Source organism: Scylla paramamosain, chromosome 15 (genome assembly GCF_035594125.1).
Source record: "Scylla paramamosain isolate STU-SP2022 chromosome 15, ASM3559412v1, whole genome shotgun sequence".
In the NCBI taxonomy this organism is placed as follows: Eukaryota; Metazoa; Arthropoda; class Malacostraca; order Decapoda; family Portunidae; genus Scylla; species Scylla paramamosain.
In genome coordinates this window covers 17,033,512-17,048,511 of record NC_087165.1, presented here as the reverse complement: position 1 = coordinate 17,048,511, position 15,000 = coordinate 17,033,512, and the positions used below count along the sequence as shown (strand labels likewise).

General features: G+C 43.7%; 1 protein-coding gene across 1 annotated transcript in view; it reads left to right on the top strand.

The window, feature by feature from the left end:
- The window catches only part of LOC135107245 (uncharacterized), a 175,962-nt gene that overhangs the window by 141,891 nt on the left and 19,071 nt on the right, over positions 1-15,000 (top strand). The window contains exon 4 of the mRNA XM_064016905.1: positions 7,503-7,638. Within this exon, the coding sequence (XP_063872975.1) occupies positions 7,503-7,638 (136 nt within the window). The remainder of the gene's footprint in view (positions 1-7,502; positions 7,639-15,000) is intronic.

The following is a 15,000-nucleotide window of genomic DNA, read 5'->3' as shown; positions in this document are numbered from 1 at the left end:
GATTCCTGATAGACTTATTTAAGACAGGCGGGCTGGGCAATGGAGGACACTCATGCCTACCGTATCAGCCTTTGACGGCACCAGAGCGAGCACCGACTGAACCGCAGCTTTAACTCTTCCATTGCCAGACAGTTTTTCCCATCATATATCACTCATTCATTGTATTGCACTTTACGAAAACCCTCCGCTATTCAAACAGACAGGCAGACATTAACGTTATCCATTATAATATCGCCCTTGCCACCACCACTGAGGCGGCTTTTATCACCTTTAACGTTTTAGACACATTTTTGCACCACAGTCACGTAAGTCTTTTCGTAACATAGAAAAGACACATAAGAACATAAGAACATAAGAAATAAGGGAAGCAGCAAGAAGCCACCAGGCTTACACGTGGCAGTCCCTGTATGAAATATGCCTCCCTATTTCCACCTATCATCCCCATCCATAAATCCGTCCAATCTTCTCTTAAAGTTCCTTAATGTCTTAGCACTAACAACTTGATTACTGAGTCCGTTCTGCTCATCTACCACTCTATTTGAGAACCAATTTCTTCCTGTCTCTTTCTTAAACTTAAATTTTTCAAGCTTGAACCCGCTATTTCTTATTCTTTCCTGGTTGCTGATCCTAAGAATTTTGCTTACGTCCTCCTTGTTATAACCCTTATACCTTATTACCTTATACCACTTAAAAACTTCTATCAGGTCCCCTCTTAACCTACGTCTCTCTAAAGAATGTAAATGACAAAAATGACAAAATCTCTTATTCTCTCTTCTCTCGGTGCGTCCATTCAAACAATTATTTACGGTGCTCTGAATATTAACAAATAACGACCATAGGAATAAACAGTTGAAGCATAAGAAGTGAAACATTAAACAATCATAGTTTTGCGCTGATCACAACTTAATTCTTTGTTGACAGAGAAGCGATGATTTATTAAAGAAAAGTCAGAATCATAGAGCATTGCGTCCTTCAGTGTTTAGCAGAAAGCACCTCCATTTTGTGGGCTCATATTTTACACAGGAGCATTGTAACAGAGAGAGAGAGAGAGAGAGAGAGAGAGAGAGAGAGAGAGAGAGAGAGAGAGAGAGAGAGAGAGAGAGAGAGAGAGAGAGAGAGACGCATGAGTTGTTAAAAAATCCAACACCAGGGATAAAACAATTAATCAGTATTAGTAACACCATAAACTACCCTCGTTCATACTCCCACTACCATTATTAAAGGGAAAACCAAAACTACGTGTCCAACCACCTTCATAACTCTGAGGCGTCGCAAACCGTGTCACGCCAATGTGGTTCTTGCCGTGACTGACGTGAGGAAGGAGAGTGTGTGTGTGTGTGTGTGTGTGTCCTGCAAGAGGCGGACAACTCAATCTGCTAAAAAGATTGGGAGCGTTTCCGAACCATGCGAGTGTGTGTGTGTGTGTGTGTATGCGTAATCTATTAATACTCACCGAGAAGAAAACACATCGCAAATAATCTTACATAAAAGTAACTTAACATGCTTTGCAATTATTTACAAAACACAAAATTTCCCTCGCATGTAATAGCCTTGACTTACTTTTTATTTACGAGTATCTACTGTATTTTTGCAAGTATCTTCCTAGGTTTTGTCTGTTCCCCTTTTTCTTTGTGGCAATGGTCTACTATTTCGGCAATAAAACAACACCAGCGAAAGGGAAGCGCGAACACGAGGCGAAACGCAGCGCGAACACAAAAAAGGAAACATTGCTCACTGTCTCGAAACACTACCTAATGGACTGCAGCTTGGGGGTGGAGGGGAAGGGAGGGGAAGGGATGGCTGGGGTCCCGCGGGAAGAGGTGGAACAAGGCACTGGGGGAGAGAAAGAGAGAGAGAGAGAGAGAAAAAAAAAAAAAGAGGAGAGTGAGAGAGCGAGAGTGAGAGAATAAGCAACAACCTGCTCAATGAGAGAAGTTGTTTTATAAGGAAATGTTTACTTCGCCGTTTAGTAATGAAGGTTCTGGTAATGCACAGTGGAGTAAATAGCTTGCACACACACACACACACACACACACACTCTCTCTCTCTGCCCCTCTCTCTCTCTCTCTCTCTCTCTCTCTCTCTCTCTCTCTCTCTCTCTCTCTCTCTCATGCAAACACAGCTCAGGAGGATTTTTCCATCATTTCTCTCTTTCTCTCGATGTTTTCTGTCTTTTTCTTTTCTATTACAGCCATTATTTTTCTTTTAACTTTTTCTTCCTTTCTTTCTTTCTTTCTTTTCTTTCTTTCTTTCTTTCTTTCTCTCTTTCGTTCTTTATCTCTTACTCCCCACACCGTTTTTCTTGTCTCCCTTCTTTGAGTGTTTGTTTCTTCCCCAAATTAATAAAGGCAAGTATTCATGGAAAGAAAGAAATTAGATGTTTTAAATTCAACATTCCCCTACTCCGTGTCCAGGGTGAGGGAGAGAGAGAGAGAGAGAGAGAGAGAGAGAGAGAGAGAGAGAGAGAGAGAGAGAGAGAGAGAGAGAGAGAGAGAGAGAGGTATGAAGAGAATGGAGAGAAAAGGAGGGAGACGAGAAGAACTGGAAGAGAGAGAAAAGAAGAGGGAAAAGAGAAAAAAGAAAGGCATGGAGAGAAGGAGAAAAGGAAGGAAAAGAAGATAAGGGGGAGGAAGGGGGGAAGAGAAGGGAGGAGAAAGATGAAGGAACCTCTTACAATAGCGAGTGGCGCGGGGTGGTGGGTCTCCGTGTGATGTATAAGACCCATTAAGATGCCCCGTACCCCACCTGACTACATCGCGCCTCAGCCCAGCAGCACCAACTTCGCAAGCTACAGCCACGACCTGTAACAAGTGACCATATCCTTCTCCTGGGTCATTACCTCCACTCTTTCTTACTGCACTACACCCGCCTTGCAAACACTCTGGTGCGTAAGAATGAGGCCCGTATTCTGAAACGCTCTGCTCCCTCATCACTACTATTTTTGAAGGCCACGGAAATCAATCAAGAGTGTTTCTCCTGTTGATAATGTAGGGATCTTGTTAATCTTTCGCTGGAGCCATTAAAACTCACTTGAAATGGCGTGTAACTTCAATGAGAGCCTTTTGAATGCAGTGGAGGTGCGGCGTCGAATATGGATCTCGTTTGCACCTTACCATGTTCGCATCATTATTCTGAAAAACCTTGGCCTTTACGCTGCCCCATCCCCTTCACCCCAACTGCTTTCACTATCATCTATTGGAAGTGATAGGGGTTTTTAAAGTTTTTTTTTTGGGTTTCTTTGTTTCTTTTACAGTTCTATTGACAGAATGATAAGATTCCCACATTATTAAGAGGAGAAACACTCTGGGAACTCGGATAGCAATCACTGAAAAATACGTAGCCGTGGTGAGACAGCAGAGCGTTTCTGAATACAGGCTCATGTCTCAACGAGTGTTTAAAGGCTCCTGTTAGTGACGTCAATGAGTCCCTAGTGTGTTTCTTGTAACGGTTCTTATATAATTGTACTAAAGATAGTCATAGGATGCCACACCTGCGACTTATAGATTTTTCTTTCCACTTGTTAAGTTAAAAAATAAATAAATAAATAAAGGAGGAAGGAGAAGGAGAGAAGAGGAGGTAAAGCAGGATATGAAGAAGAAAGGGATGGAGAGAGAGAGAGAGAGAGAGAGAGAGAGAGAGAGAGAGAGAGAGAGAGAGAGAGAGAGAGAGAGAGAGAGAGAGAGAGAGAGGAAGCGGGAAGAAAAATGAAAGGTGAAGGAGAAAGGCGTGGAGAGGAAAAAAAAAGATGAGTTGGAAGAAGAAGAGAAGAAGAAAAAGAAAGAGAAAGATATGGAGAAGAATGTGAAAGGCAAAGAGAGGAGGAAAATGAAGGAGAAAGATGAGAGAGATGGAGAGAGAGAGAGAGAGAGAGAGAGAGAGAGAGAGAGAGAGAGAGAGAGAGAGAGAGAGAGAGGTTGGAGAAGAAGCAGAAAAGAGGAGAAAGTGGAGAGATAAGAGGTATGGAAAAAAAGAAAAAAAGAGGGGAAATAGGAAGGAAGAAGAGGAAGAAAAGTGGAAAAAGAGAGGAAGGAAAGGAACGTAGAGAGAGAGAGAGAGAGAGAGAGAGAGAGAGAGAGAGAGAGAGAGAGAGAGAGAGAGAGAGAGAGGAAAGAAGTAGAAGAAAACCTGGACAAAGGGGAAGGAGAAAGGACACGACCCACGTAAAGAATACATGGAAAAGGGAAAGCAAAAGATAACAGAAGAAAATGTAAAAGGATAGAACGCCAGGAGAAAAATAAATAGAGAAGTAAAGAAATGTAGAAAAAGTCATATATATAGCAAGAGAGAGAGAGAGAGAGAGAGAGAGAGAGAGAGAGAGAGAGAGAGAGAGAGAGATGGAGGAAAAGACACAGATGAATAGACAGATAGACGAGCAGATAGACAGTCAGACTGACAGACAGACAGACAGGAACAAAGAAACACATTAATTAACTAAATGGCACACAATACACACAGATAAACAGTTAAGAGATAAGCAAATAAAGATAAAGCACACATACAGAGATAAATTCGCTTGCATACATACATACAAGCATACAGGCAGACAGACATACAAGTTCACATAAATAGATTGATAGATAGATAGGTAGGTAGATACATACATATATAGGTAGGTAGTTTTTTATCGACCACTAGAATAGAAACACTAAATAAATCATAACGGATACAGATTAGACTATGGTTTCTAAGTTCTGGTCCATATCAAGTCGTGGGAACAGCATTTACGATACAAGACAAGGATTCAGACAGACAAGGAGTCAGACACAAGGAGGCAGACACACAAGGGGGCCACGTGCTGTAATAAGCTGCGCTCCACAGACCTCCACACACCTCTCACCACCTGATTCGTTGCGAGTTCGTGTGACGCCTTACCTGACAGGCGGCCACACACGCCCCTCCTGGAAGGCTTAGCATTGACACCTCTCGCCCTGCTGATTAATTTGTAAACGGGGGAGAACGTGTGCGTCTGTGTGTGTGTGTGTGTGTGTGTGTGCTAGTGTGTGTGTGTTTCCTGGTCTAGGTCCACTTCGATAATGGACGTCAGTAAAGTAAACACACACACACACACATACACACACACACACACACACACACACACACACACACACACACACACACACACACACACACACACACACACACACACACACACACACACACACACACACACACACACACACACACACACACACAGGCATACTAAACCAAGCATATATTATTTGAGAGAGAGAGAGAGAGAGAGAGAGAGAGAGAGAGAGAGAGAGAGAGAGAGAGACGAACATAGAGACAGATGGACAGACAGACAGACACACAGACACACAGACAGACAGGCAGAGAGGCAGACATACAGACAGACAAACGAAAAGAGCCAAAGTGACAGGTAAAAAGAAACGAACACAGGAAGAGGAATAACCCACAATAAAGTAAGGAGAATACGAGAATGAAGCATGCTTGCAAAAGGCGAATAAATGAAGGGAAACCAGAAAGTAAGTGAAGGAGGAGGAGAAGGAGAAATAAGATAGGAAGCAATAGAAACAAGGAAGAGAGGGAAATGAAGTTAAAAGAAGAAATATCAGAAGAAGGAAGAGGAAGGGGAAGAAGTGCACTAGAGAACATGATGGAAAAAGGAAAGAACAAATAAGAAAAACGAAGTATACGTGGAGGAGAAGCAAAGAAGGAGGGAGGCGATGGAGATTTGCGCGCGGAAGAAGTGAGGCAAGGAGGACGAGGAGGAGGAGGTGAAAGGAGCGAAGGAGGTACGTAGAAGGAGAAGGAGAGAGGAAACGGTATAATTCTCTAAGAGGATTTTACAACCGGAATTTTTCAGTGTATAATTTCCAACCATTTTCGAACATTTGCAAGCGGAAAAAGGGTCTCTCTCTCTCTCTCTCTCTCTCTCTCTCTCTCTCTCTCTCTCTCTCTCTCTCTCTCTCTCTCTCTCTCTCTCTCTCTCTCTCTCTCTCTCTCTCTCTCTCTCTCTCTCTCTCTCTCTCTCTCTCTCTCTCTCTCTGTCTCTGTCTCTCTCTACCTGTGTGTATAAAAGATATAATGAAAATTTGTGGAAGGCGAAATACTGCTCGAGAGTTTCAGTGCGTCTCCACACACATACACACACACACACACACACACACACACACACACACACACACACACACATACATATTCTCTGCAAAACAGGAGGATAGCAGTCTGGTATACAATATAACGCCTCCCTTAAACATCTCTTTATTTGGGAAAACTGTACTCAGAGAAACAGCTGCATAAAATAAGACACGAACGCTTCTCTACCTCGATCAGTGCCACGTGCTGCCGAAAAATAAATAGAGATACAGAAAAAAAAATGTATGTATAATTATGTTAGTTAGCAATGCAAACTGGGTAATGTGAGAATTCATTTTGCTTATAATGGTCGAGATGTTTTAATTGTAATCAGCAATATGGACATGAACTGCACGTTACTGACTAAAGGAGGGAGAGAGAGAGAGAGAGAGAGAGAGAGAGAGAGAGAGAGAGAGAGAGAGAGAGAGAGAGAGAGAGAGAGAGAGAGAGAGAGAGAGAGAGCTGGCAACCCCTTCACAAAGAACACCTGAATCATACTAACTCTTTTGCAGACAGACAGATGGACAGGCAGGCAGATTGAAGGCGAAAAATAAATTATCCTTCCACTGCCTCTATTACCACCTTCACCACCAGCTCCATCCATCCATCCATCTGTCCTCCCTTCTCTCCCTCTGCGTCACTCCTTTTCCTCATTTTCCTCTTGTTTTCTTTCATTTTCCTCCCCTTCTTTGCTCCCACGAGACAAAAAGGAAACATTTGTCTCCACCAGACTGTGGCATCTTTTAATTTGCTTCTGAAGTTTATATATTTATTGCTTGTTTATTTGTTTACCTTGCTGCGCCGGTGTGTGTGTGTGTGTGTGTGTGTGTTGCCGCGTCAGTAACATATATATTGGATTTTCGCAGTACTGGAATCGGCCGCACGTTTCTCTCTCTATACATATTAATACACATTCATCAGTATACAGTCAGCAACGATTCTATTTATACAAGCTAGGTAGAGCACACACTCATACACACACACACACACACACACACACTCTCTCTCTCTCTCTCTCTCTCTCTCTCTCTCTCTCTCTCTCTCTCTCTCTCTCTCTCTCTTCTTGTGACAAAATTAAATATTCAGTTTTGTTGCTGAATTCACGTTATAAATTTACGTACGCATTTGTTTCAATAGTGCAGTTAATTTATCTGTGTGTGAGTGTGTGTGTGTGTGTGTGTGTGTGTGTGTGTGTGTGTGTGTGTGTGTGTGTGTGTGTGTGTGTGTGTGTGTGTGTGTGTGTGGGGGGTCCGCCCCTATGCACATGTGAGAGTTACCTGGAAATAGATCAGTACATTCAGTGGAAGATGTATCAAATATTTCTATATATTTTCACAAACTTGCTTTATCCATATTATCTACCGACTCTTATTCTTTATTTTCATCATCTCCTTTTATTTCAGGTGGCTGGGCGTGATGGAAGCCGCGTCACCTTGTCGGGCGTGGAAGTGGGCGCCTCGGACGTGTACCGCTGCGAGCTGGTGGCCGAGGGACCGCCCTTCCACACCACGCAGCGTTCCGCCAACATGACCGTAGTAGGTGAGTGCTGGGACAGGCTGCATCTATCTCTTCGTGGTTAGCTTTTGTTCTGTATTGCTTGGGGATTTACAGGGATGTTCTAATGATGGTCCAGTGGAAGTTATTTTGGAGGACGAAGGGGTGTTTTCTTGAAGCTAATGATAGTTTAACAGATTTTAGTGAAAGTTGTTATGGTTTACTTGGGCGTTTTTATGATAGCGGAAGTTTTTACTAGTTTAAACCAGCAGGCTTTACTGGATGTTAATAAGTTTACAGTGATATTTTCATGGTCCTATGAACAGTATAACAGGCTCTATATAAGTTACTGGGATGTTTAAGGTTGTTTTCATGATGATAATAATACAAATTCTGCAGTACAAATTCCGCAGCATCATTAGGAAAAACATTCATGAGAACAGAACCAATAATGTCTGTGTCCTTTGAAAATAGTCCTTATGGAAACCAAAAGCGTTTCAAAATACGGTGCTTATTCTGATGGTGGTGAGGGAGGCGCGAGGGGACAGGACAGTGGTGAACACGAAGAGAGGAGAATGTACGGGCATGGGAGAATGTTATACTGTACTGGATAACCTTAGGAAGTTGAGTAAGAACACGGGGCTGTGTGTGTGTAAAGCTGACAGAGGGCTGGACTAGACAGTGAGGGTGCGTGGGTGTCGAAGGGAGGGCTGCAAGTGACTGTTGAAGAGCAGGAGTGCGCGAGGGGGAGTGAAGTGGTGAAGAAAGGGAGGGAAGGTGACGTGTGCACAGCCAGGCGGGGGGAGTGGGGTGAAAGGTGAATAGTTTAAAGAGATTGGACAGTGTAAAGGAAGGCAGGCAGCGACACACAGGTGGAGCTGAGGCCTTGAATTAGGTCCCCGCCGTAGCCAAGTGATTTTAAATTTATCTCAGCCTTTCTCTCTCTCTCTCTCTCTCTCTCTCTCTCTCTCTCTCTCTCTCTCTCTCTCTCTCTCTCTCTCTCTCTCTCTCTCTCTCTCTCTCTCTCTCTCTCTCTCTCTCTCTCTCTCTCTCCAGCTCAGTAACAAGGTCCTTGCTTGTCAAGTGGCGGTCGTAGTTCGCGGCCACTCGGGTTGGCAAGGTTTCCATTGGTGACCAAACAGATGCTTGGGCAAGAGGATCAGGTGTGAGGCGTGAAAGTTCACAGCTCTATTCATTGATCACCTTATATGAGTTGCAGTAACATATAACCGAGGCTCACGAGTCCAGCACGTGATCAAGACCGTGATACAATCACACACACACACACACACACACACACACACACACACACATAACAATAGCTTGTAAACTCACTTTGAATGTATATAATAACCAGAAAATCTAGGAAAATATGGTAAAACCCAATATTTAATAAGAAAAGAATAAGAAGAAATATATATAACCTTCGATCTTGAACTTGAAAGCAATAAGATAGATAGCATAAGATAACTTTTTCTGTCACGTTCAACACAAGCTGGCATACTTTCAGGTTTGGGGAGGGCAGCTCGGGTAGCTCTGTGGTGGTGTTCGTGGTGCCGCCGGTAGATCGCAAGTTCTGTCCTGGTTCAAGGGAATTTCTTGGTAAAAAGGGACAGAGCTCTCTTGTAGCCGTAGCAGATTTCTATGGTCCTAGCCACCTACCTTGAGAGACTATTTTAATATTTGTTGATAATATCATATATGCATTTTCCACACGACGCACGATGCCTCTTGAACCCAAGCAACCTTGGCAGCCATGACCTTTAGATCAGAAGCGAGGCGTCCATTCAACACTAATAACTTTGCACTGTACAACTCCCGCGAGGAATGATATCACATATTTCGCTGCCTTTCATTCACTAAGCACCATAACGTTTCCCTACTTCTTTGATTCACCTTATCTCTGCCGCACTAATTATAAAAAAAATCATAGTATCACTTATGACCAGATGTGTCGCGTGTCCTGTTGATGGGCTCGTGAAGGGGAGAGGAACGCTGTATGTGAGGCTGAACAGAACAAGGCCAGGCTGTTAACTGACAGAAGAGTTTCCTTAAATCATCGGCCTAGACTCCTTCTGGTCCATTTCACCCATAATTCCACGAGAGGGCTGCGACAAGCATACAACCAACCCTGTATCCTAACGTCGCTACCCCAGATGCGTATAAAAGCTTTTCTCAGATTTACTCTTTGATTTCTATCCAGCGCCACAATCTTGTTGCGGCGTCATAATTCAATCAATTTCAACAGCGTAAATTTCTCATTTCCTCATTAGTGTCCATCTGGAATTGTTAGGTATGTGGCGGCGCAGCGAGTGAATCTGTGTTTCTGCGTAGACGATGTAAAGATGGTAACGCTTTTTTCGTATTTTTACGTGTGAATGACGGACATGGACAAACGATGAAGAAAAAGCCTGTTAAACTGCCGCTGCCAAAATAAAGTACAGTAGAAAAAAAAAAAGAGAGAAAGTTGATGAGTTCAGCTTTTGTTAGTAAGATTAATTAATTTGCTTGTATAATACACTGGTCAAAATAAAAACAGAAAATGATATCGCATATAAAACACTTGAAAATATATATCTGATCTTCATAACGTTGCAAAAGATATACCCATCATATTAAAGATTAAAAAAAAGTGCATCAAAGGTAATTTTTTTTTTTACTATCATATGCTCGTATAACTTCAAATGAAAAGAGAAACCTTTTTCTTTTTTCATTAAATAACACGTAACATATACTCAAAACCATCTGAACTCAAAAACGCAGTAACCAGAATGTTAGTGCAGTGAATAGGGAGTTTTAAATAGTTAGTTAAATTTATGAATAGGGATGATAGGTGGATATAGGCATGTATGTTTAAGTAAGGATTGCCACATGTAGGTGGACTGTCTTTCAGCAGGCTCCCTTATGTGTTTATGCCATTACATTATTAAATGTACACCAAAAAAGGACATATTATTCTTTTTCCCTTTATGTTCTGCTTGGCTGTTTATATCGCGCACACACACACACACACACACACACACACACACACACACACACACACACACATACATACATACACACACAAAAGCACACACACACACACACACACACACACACACACACACACACACACACACACACACACACACACACACACACACACACACACACACACACACACACACACACACACACACACACACACACACACACACACACACACACACACACACACACACACACACACACACACACACACACCAAGATTAATATTCCGCCATTCATTGCAGCCAAGTCACCTCCACAAGCTTAATATCCTGTACAGTAGCACGCGGAGGGACCAGCAAGACCACTACATTAAAAAGAATAGACCAGTAAATCTATCTGGGAGGGGCGGTGCGTGAGTGCGAGTTAATGGGTGTTGAGGGCGGAGTGGGTGGGCGAGTGTTCATTTGTCTTCATTTATCTGTCTGTGTATCACAATATATCTGTCTGGATTGGGGGAGTGTATTGCTGTACTGCTCTGAAGCGCTGTGCTGTGCTGGCTGGCTGGCCGGTTGTCTGGGGCGTCATAGGGTCAGGGGAGGAGGAGCAGGAGGAGGAGGAGGAGGAGGAAGAGGAGGAGGGGAGCTTGACTGCATTAATTTATTTATGTATTTATTTATGTATATACAAATAAACAGCATGAATTACACGAGCATCATGTTGGCAAAAGCTAGTGGGCGAGAGGCAATAGGGGAGAGAGGGATGGGTGGAAGGAGATGGGTAGGTGGGTAGGTGATGGGTAGAACAAGTGAGAATGGATGAATGAGGTGAAAAAGGGAGTTTTTTTTTTTTTTAGTGGTGGAGTTAATAAATGACTGTGTGTGTGTGTGTGTGTGTGTGTGTGTGTGTGTGTGTGTGTGTGTGTGTGTGTGTGTGTGTGTGTGTGTGTGTGTGTGTGTGTGTGTGTTTTCCTCTGCTGGAATTGCTTTTTGGTCCCATCTGATTGTCTTTTCTCTGTTTTTCTAATGCTTCTTCCATCCGTCTGTTTTGTCTGTATGTCTGACTGTCTGTCTGTCTTTCTTTCACCTAAGACCTTGACTGTCCCTCTCCTTCCTTCTTTTTCTCTTCTCGTTTTCTTTCCTTCTCTCCTTCACTTCTTTCTTACTGTCCTACCTTTCATCCTTCCTGAGCCTTCCTCTCTCTCCCACACTACGTCTCTCCATCCTCCCATGTCTTTCCTCTTCATCCCTTCTCCCCCCACCCCACCCCGCTTCCTCCTGCCATCCAATAGTGATACCCATAATCCTCTCGTAATCAGTTTCCAATAATTTCGCAAAACTCCACATTTCTGCTTTTCACCACCGTGTAATAATAATAATAATAATAATAATAATAATAATAATAATAAACGGTTTATTATTTAGGCAGTTGACAAACTGAAAATGTACATAGGGGATGGGGAAAAACTTAACATTAATCCTAACGGTAAGACTAATCTAGGAGGGAAATACTATTGATTGATGGCTCGCACCATGGTGGGAATCGCACTGAGTCTGTACCGGTCCGTGCGCGGCGCCTTCAGGGGCGTTATTTTGTTGTGGTGTCTGGTGGCACGGACAGGGCGAGGCGCGTCGGGCGGCAGCATGTCTCTGAGACGCGGATGATGCAGTAGTCCCTTCCCAAACTTCTCCAGAGCCTCTCGGTGCCTGGTGGATATTCTGGACAGACTCAGGGTGGTCAGGGCTTCTTCATAGGTGGTGTATGCAGGGCCAAGGATGACCCTGCACGCCCTTTTCTGCACACTCTCTAGCTGTAGCTGTTGAGTGTGTGTGAGGGAGGAGGACCACGCTGGGGAGGCGTACATGAGTTTGGGGAGGATGAAGGTGAGGTACACCCCCCTTAACTCATCTGTCGGCGTCCCCAGCGACCTGAGTCTGCGCAGCATGTACAGCCTGTAGGTAGCTGATCTCACGGTGCTGGCGACATGCTGCTTCCAGGTCAGCTGGTCGTCCACCGTGACTCCGAGAAGCTTGGCACATTGGACCACCTGGAGGGGGTGAGGGCCCACTGTGAGCCGGGGAGGGGGCACTGGTACAGAGGAGGTACAGAAATGCATCACCACAGTTTTGCTGTGGTTGATGGTCATCCTGCTCTCCTCTGTCCACGTGTGTGTGTGTGTGTGTGTGTGCCGAGGGGGACGGGTGGGTAGCTGTATGAGAGTGGTGTTAGAGAGAGAGAGAGAGAGAGAGAGAGAGAGAGAGAGAGAGAGAGAGAGAGAGAGAGAGAGAGAGAGAGAGAGAGAGAGAGAGAGAGAGAGAGAGAGAGTAATTTGTCCTGGTCGATTCATGAAAATGTTCTGACATCCATCAAATCATGGAGAAAAATCACACACACACACACACACACACACACACACACACACACACACACACACACACACACACAAACACATACACACTCGCACACACACACAAACACATACACACTCACACACACACACACACACACACACACACACACACACACACACACACACACACACACACACACGACCAAAATACTGGAGTTTAGGATCCACAAAACCTTTCTCAAGTCAGAAGATTTATTTTCTTCCCTTTCTCTCTAAGTCGTCATTTTGAACGCTCGGGAACGTGTATGTGTATGTGTGTGTATCTCTCTCTCTCTCTCTCTCTCTCTCTCTCTCTCTCTCTCTCTCTCTCTCTCTCTCTCTCTCTCTCTCTCTCTCTCTCTTATGACTTTAGAAGGAGGTATTACATATTATTTGCTTCTACCGCCTCGCCTTTCTCGTCGCGGCTCCCCTTTCTTCCAAATCGCCTTGTCAACACTTGGTTCAGTGTCAAGTAGCTTTGCGCTTTTTGGGTAAAGAAGGAATAGGAGGAGGAGAAGGAGGCGGAAGAAGAGAATGCAAAGTGAAAGAGGAAAAACATGTGAGAGACGAGAGCCACTAGAACTGAAAAGAATATAAAAAAGAAATAACTCAGGAAGGAGGAGGAGGAGGAGAAGGACGGAGAGATGAGATGAAAAACTCAAGCAAGTGTGTGTGTGTGTGTGTGTGTGTGTGTGTGTGTGTGTGTGTGTGTGTGTGTCCGTAATGAGGAGGAGGAGGAGGAGGAGGAAGTGGACTACGAAGAAGGTCAAAGCTCCAAATATCTTAAAGTTGAGAGGAAATAAGTCTCATTTCTAAGCCGGCCATTTCATCAGTCTGAAAGAGAACGCGAACTAGAAGCAAGCTTGACGGTCATTCATCTTCTCTTCTCGTCGTTCATTCAACCTCCACCATATTCACAACATCACTAGGGCAGAAGATTTGAAATATTACATTCATCGTGTGGCTATTCAGTCTCGAGCCTATTAACAGAAGGATCAATAAGAGAGCAAACGTGATGCAGTGTCTCATTCACTCGTCACTCTCAGACAGTCACCAAAGGATCACTTATCTGTGTATTCACTCCGTCTGTCAATCAGTCCGCCAGTCAGTCATTTAGTCAGTGTGTCGGTCTCAATTTCAATTAAGCTGTCAACCAGTGAGTCTGCCAGTCATCGATCAAATAGATTAGCCAGACAGTTTCTTTCTTAATGCGTTATTTTATCTGTCTGCCAGTCATCAAGCAAACTGGCCAGTCAACTGATCGTTTTTTTTTTCTGTCCATTCAGTAATTATAATCAGTGAGCAGTTCCTTAAGTCTACCAGCCTCTCAGTCAAATAATTTCCCAGTCAGATAATAGACCGATCATTCATACACTCAAACAATCAAATAGCGAAATACTTAACCAGACCTTCAATCACCATTCGCAGCTGATTCAAACAAGTCATTCAATCAGGTGGTAGATCTCTCATCCACCCTATCAGCCGCCCGACTCTCCATGCAACCTGAGAGGCGGGAGACAACGCAGTCAGCCAGTCAATCCTTTAGTGAAAGCGCCAGTGAGTCAAGGAGATAGTGTGTCAGGCCCCTCTTGATGCTTATTTGATATTTCCTCTTTGAAGTGTCGAAGGGAGGCGGTGCTCGACACGGCCTGATATTTCCGTCCTTTGTGGAAATTTGATCCAAGTTCTGACCAGGAATTATAGAGCAATGGAGGACGCAAGAACAGTTATCTTTTAATATTTTTACTATCAGTTGTTACTCATATGTACTAATGGCGGCAGTAGTGCTAGCGGTAATTTTATGAATATGGACTTGTATTGTATCTGACATCTGATTCTTTTTAATTTTTTTATCTTATGTCTAGTTTTCCCAGTACTGAGTGAATAGAAAGTGATCGCCAGAGAGAGAGAGAGAGAGAGAGAGAGAGAGAGAGAGAGAGAGAGAGAGAGAGAGAGAATATTAGTTACAAGCATATACATAATCTCTCTCTCTCTCTGTCTCTCTCTCTCTCTCTCTCTCTCTCTCTCTCTCTCTCTCTCTCTCTCTCTCT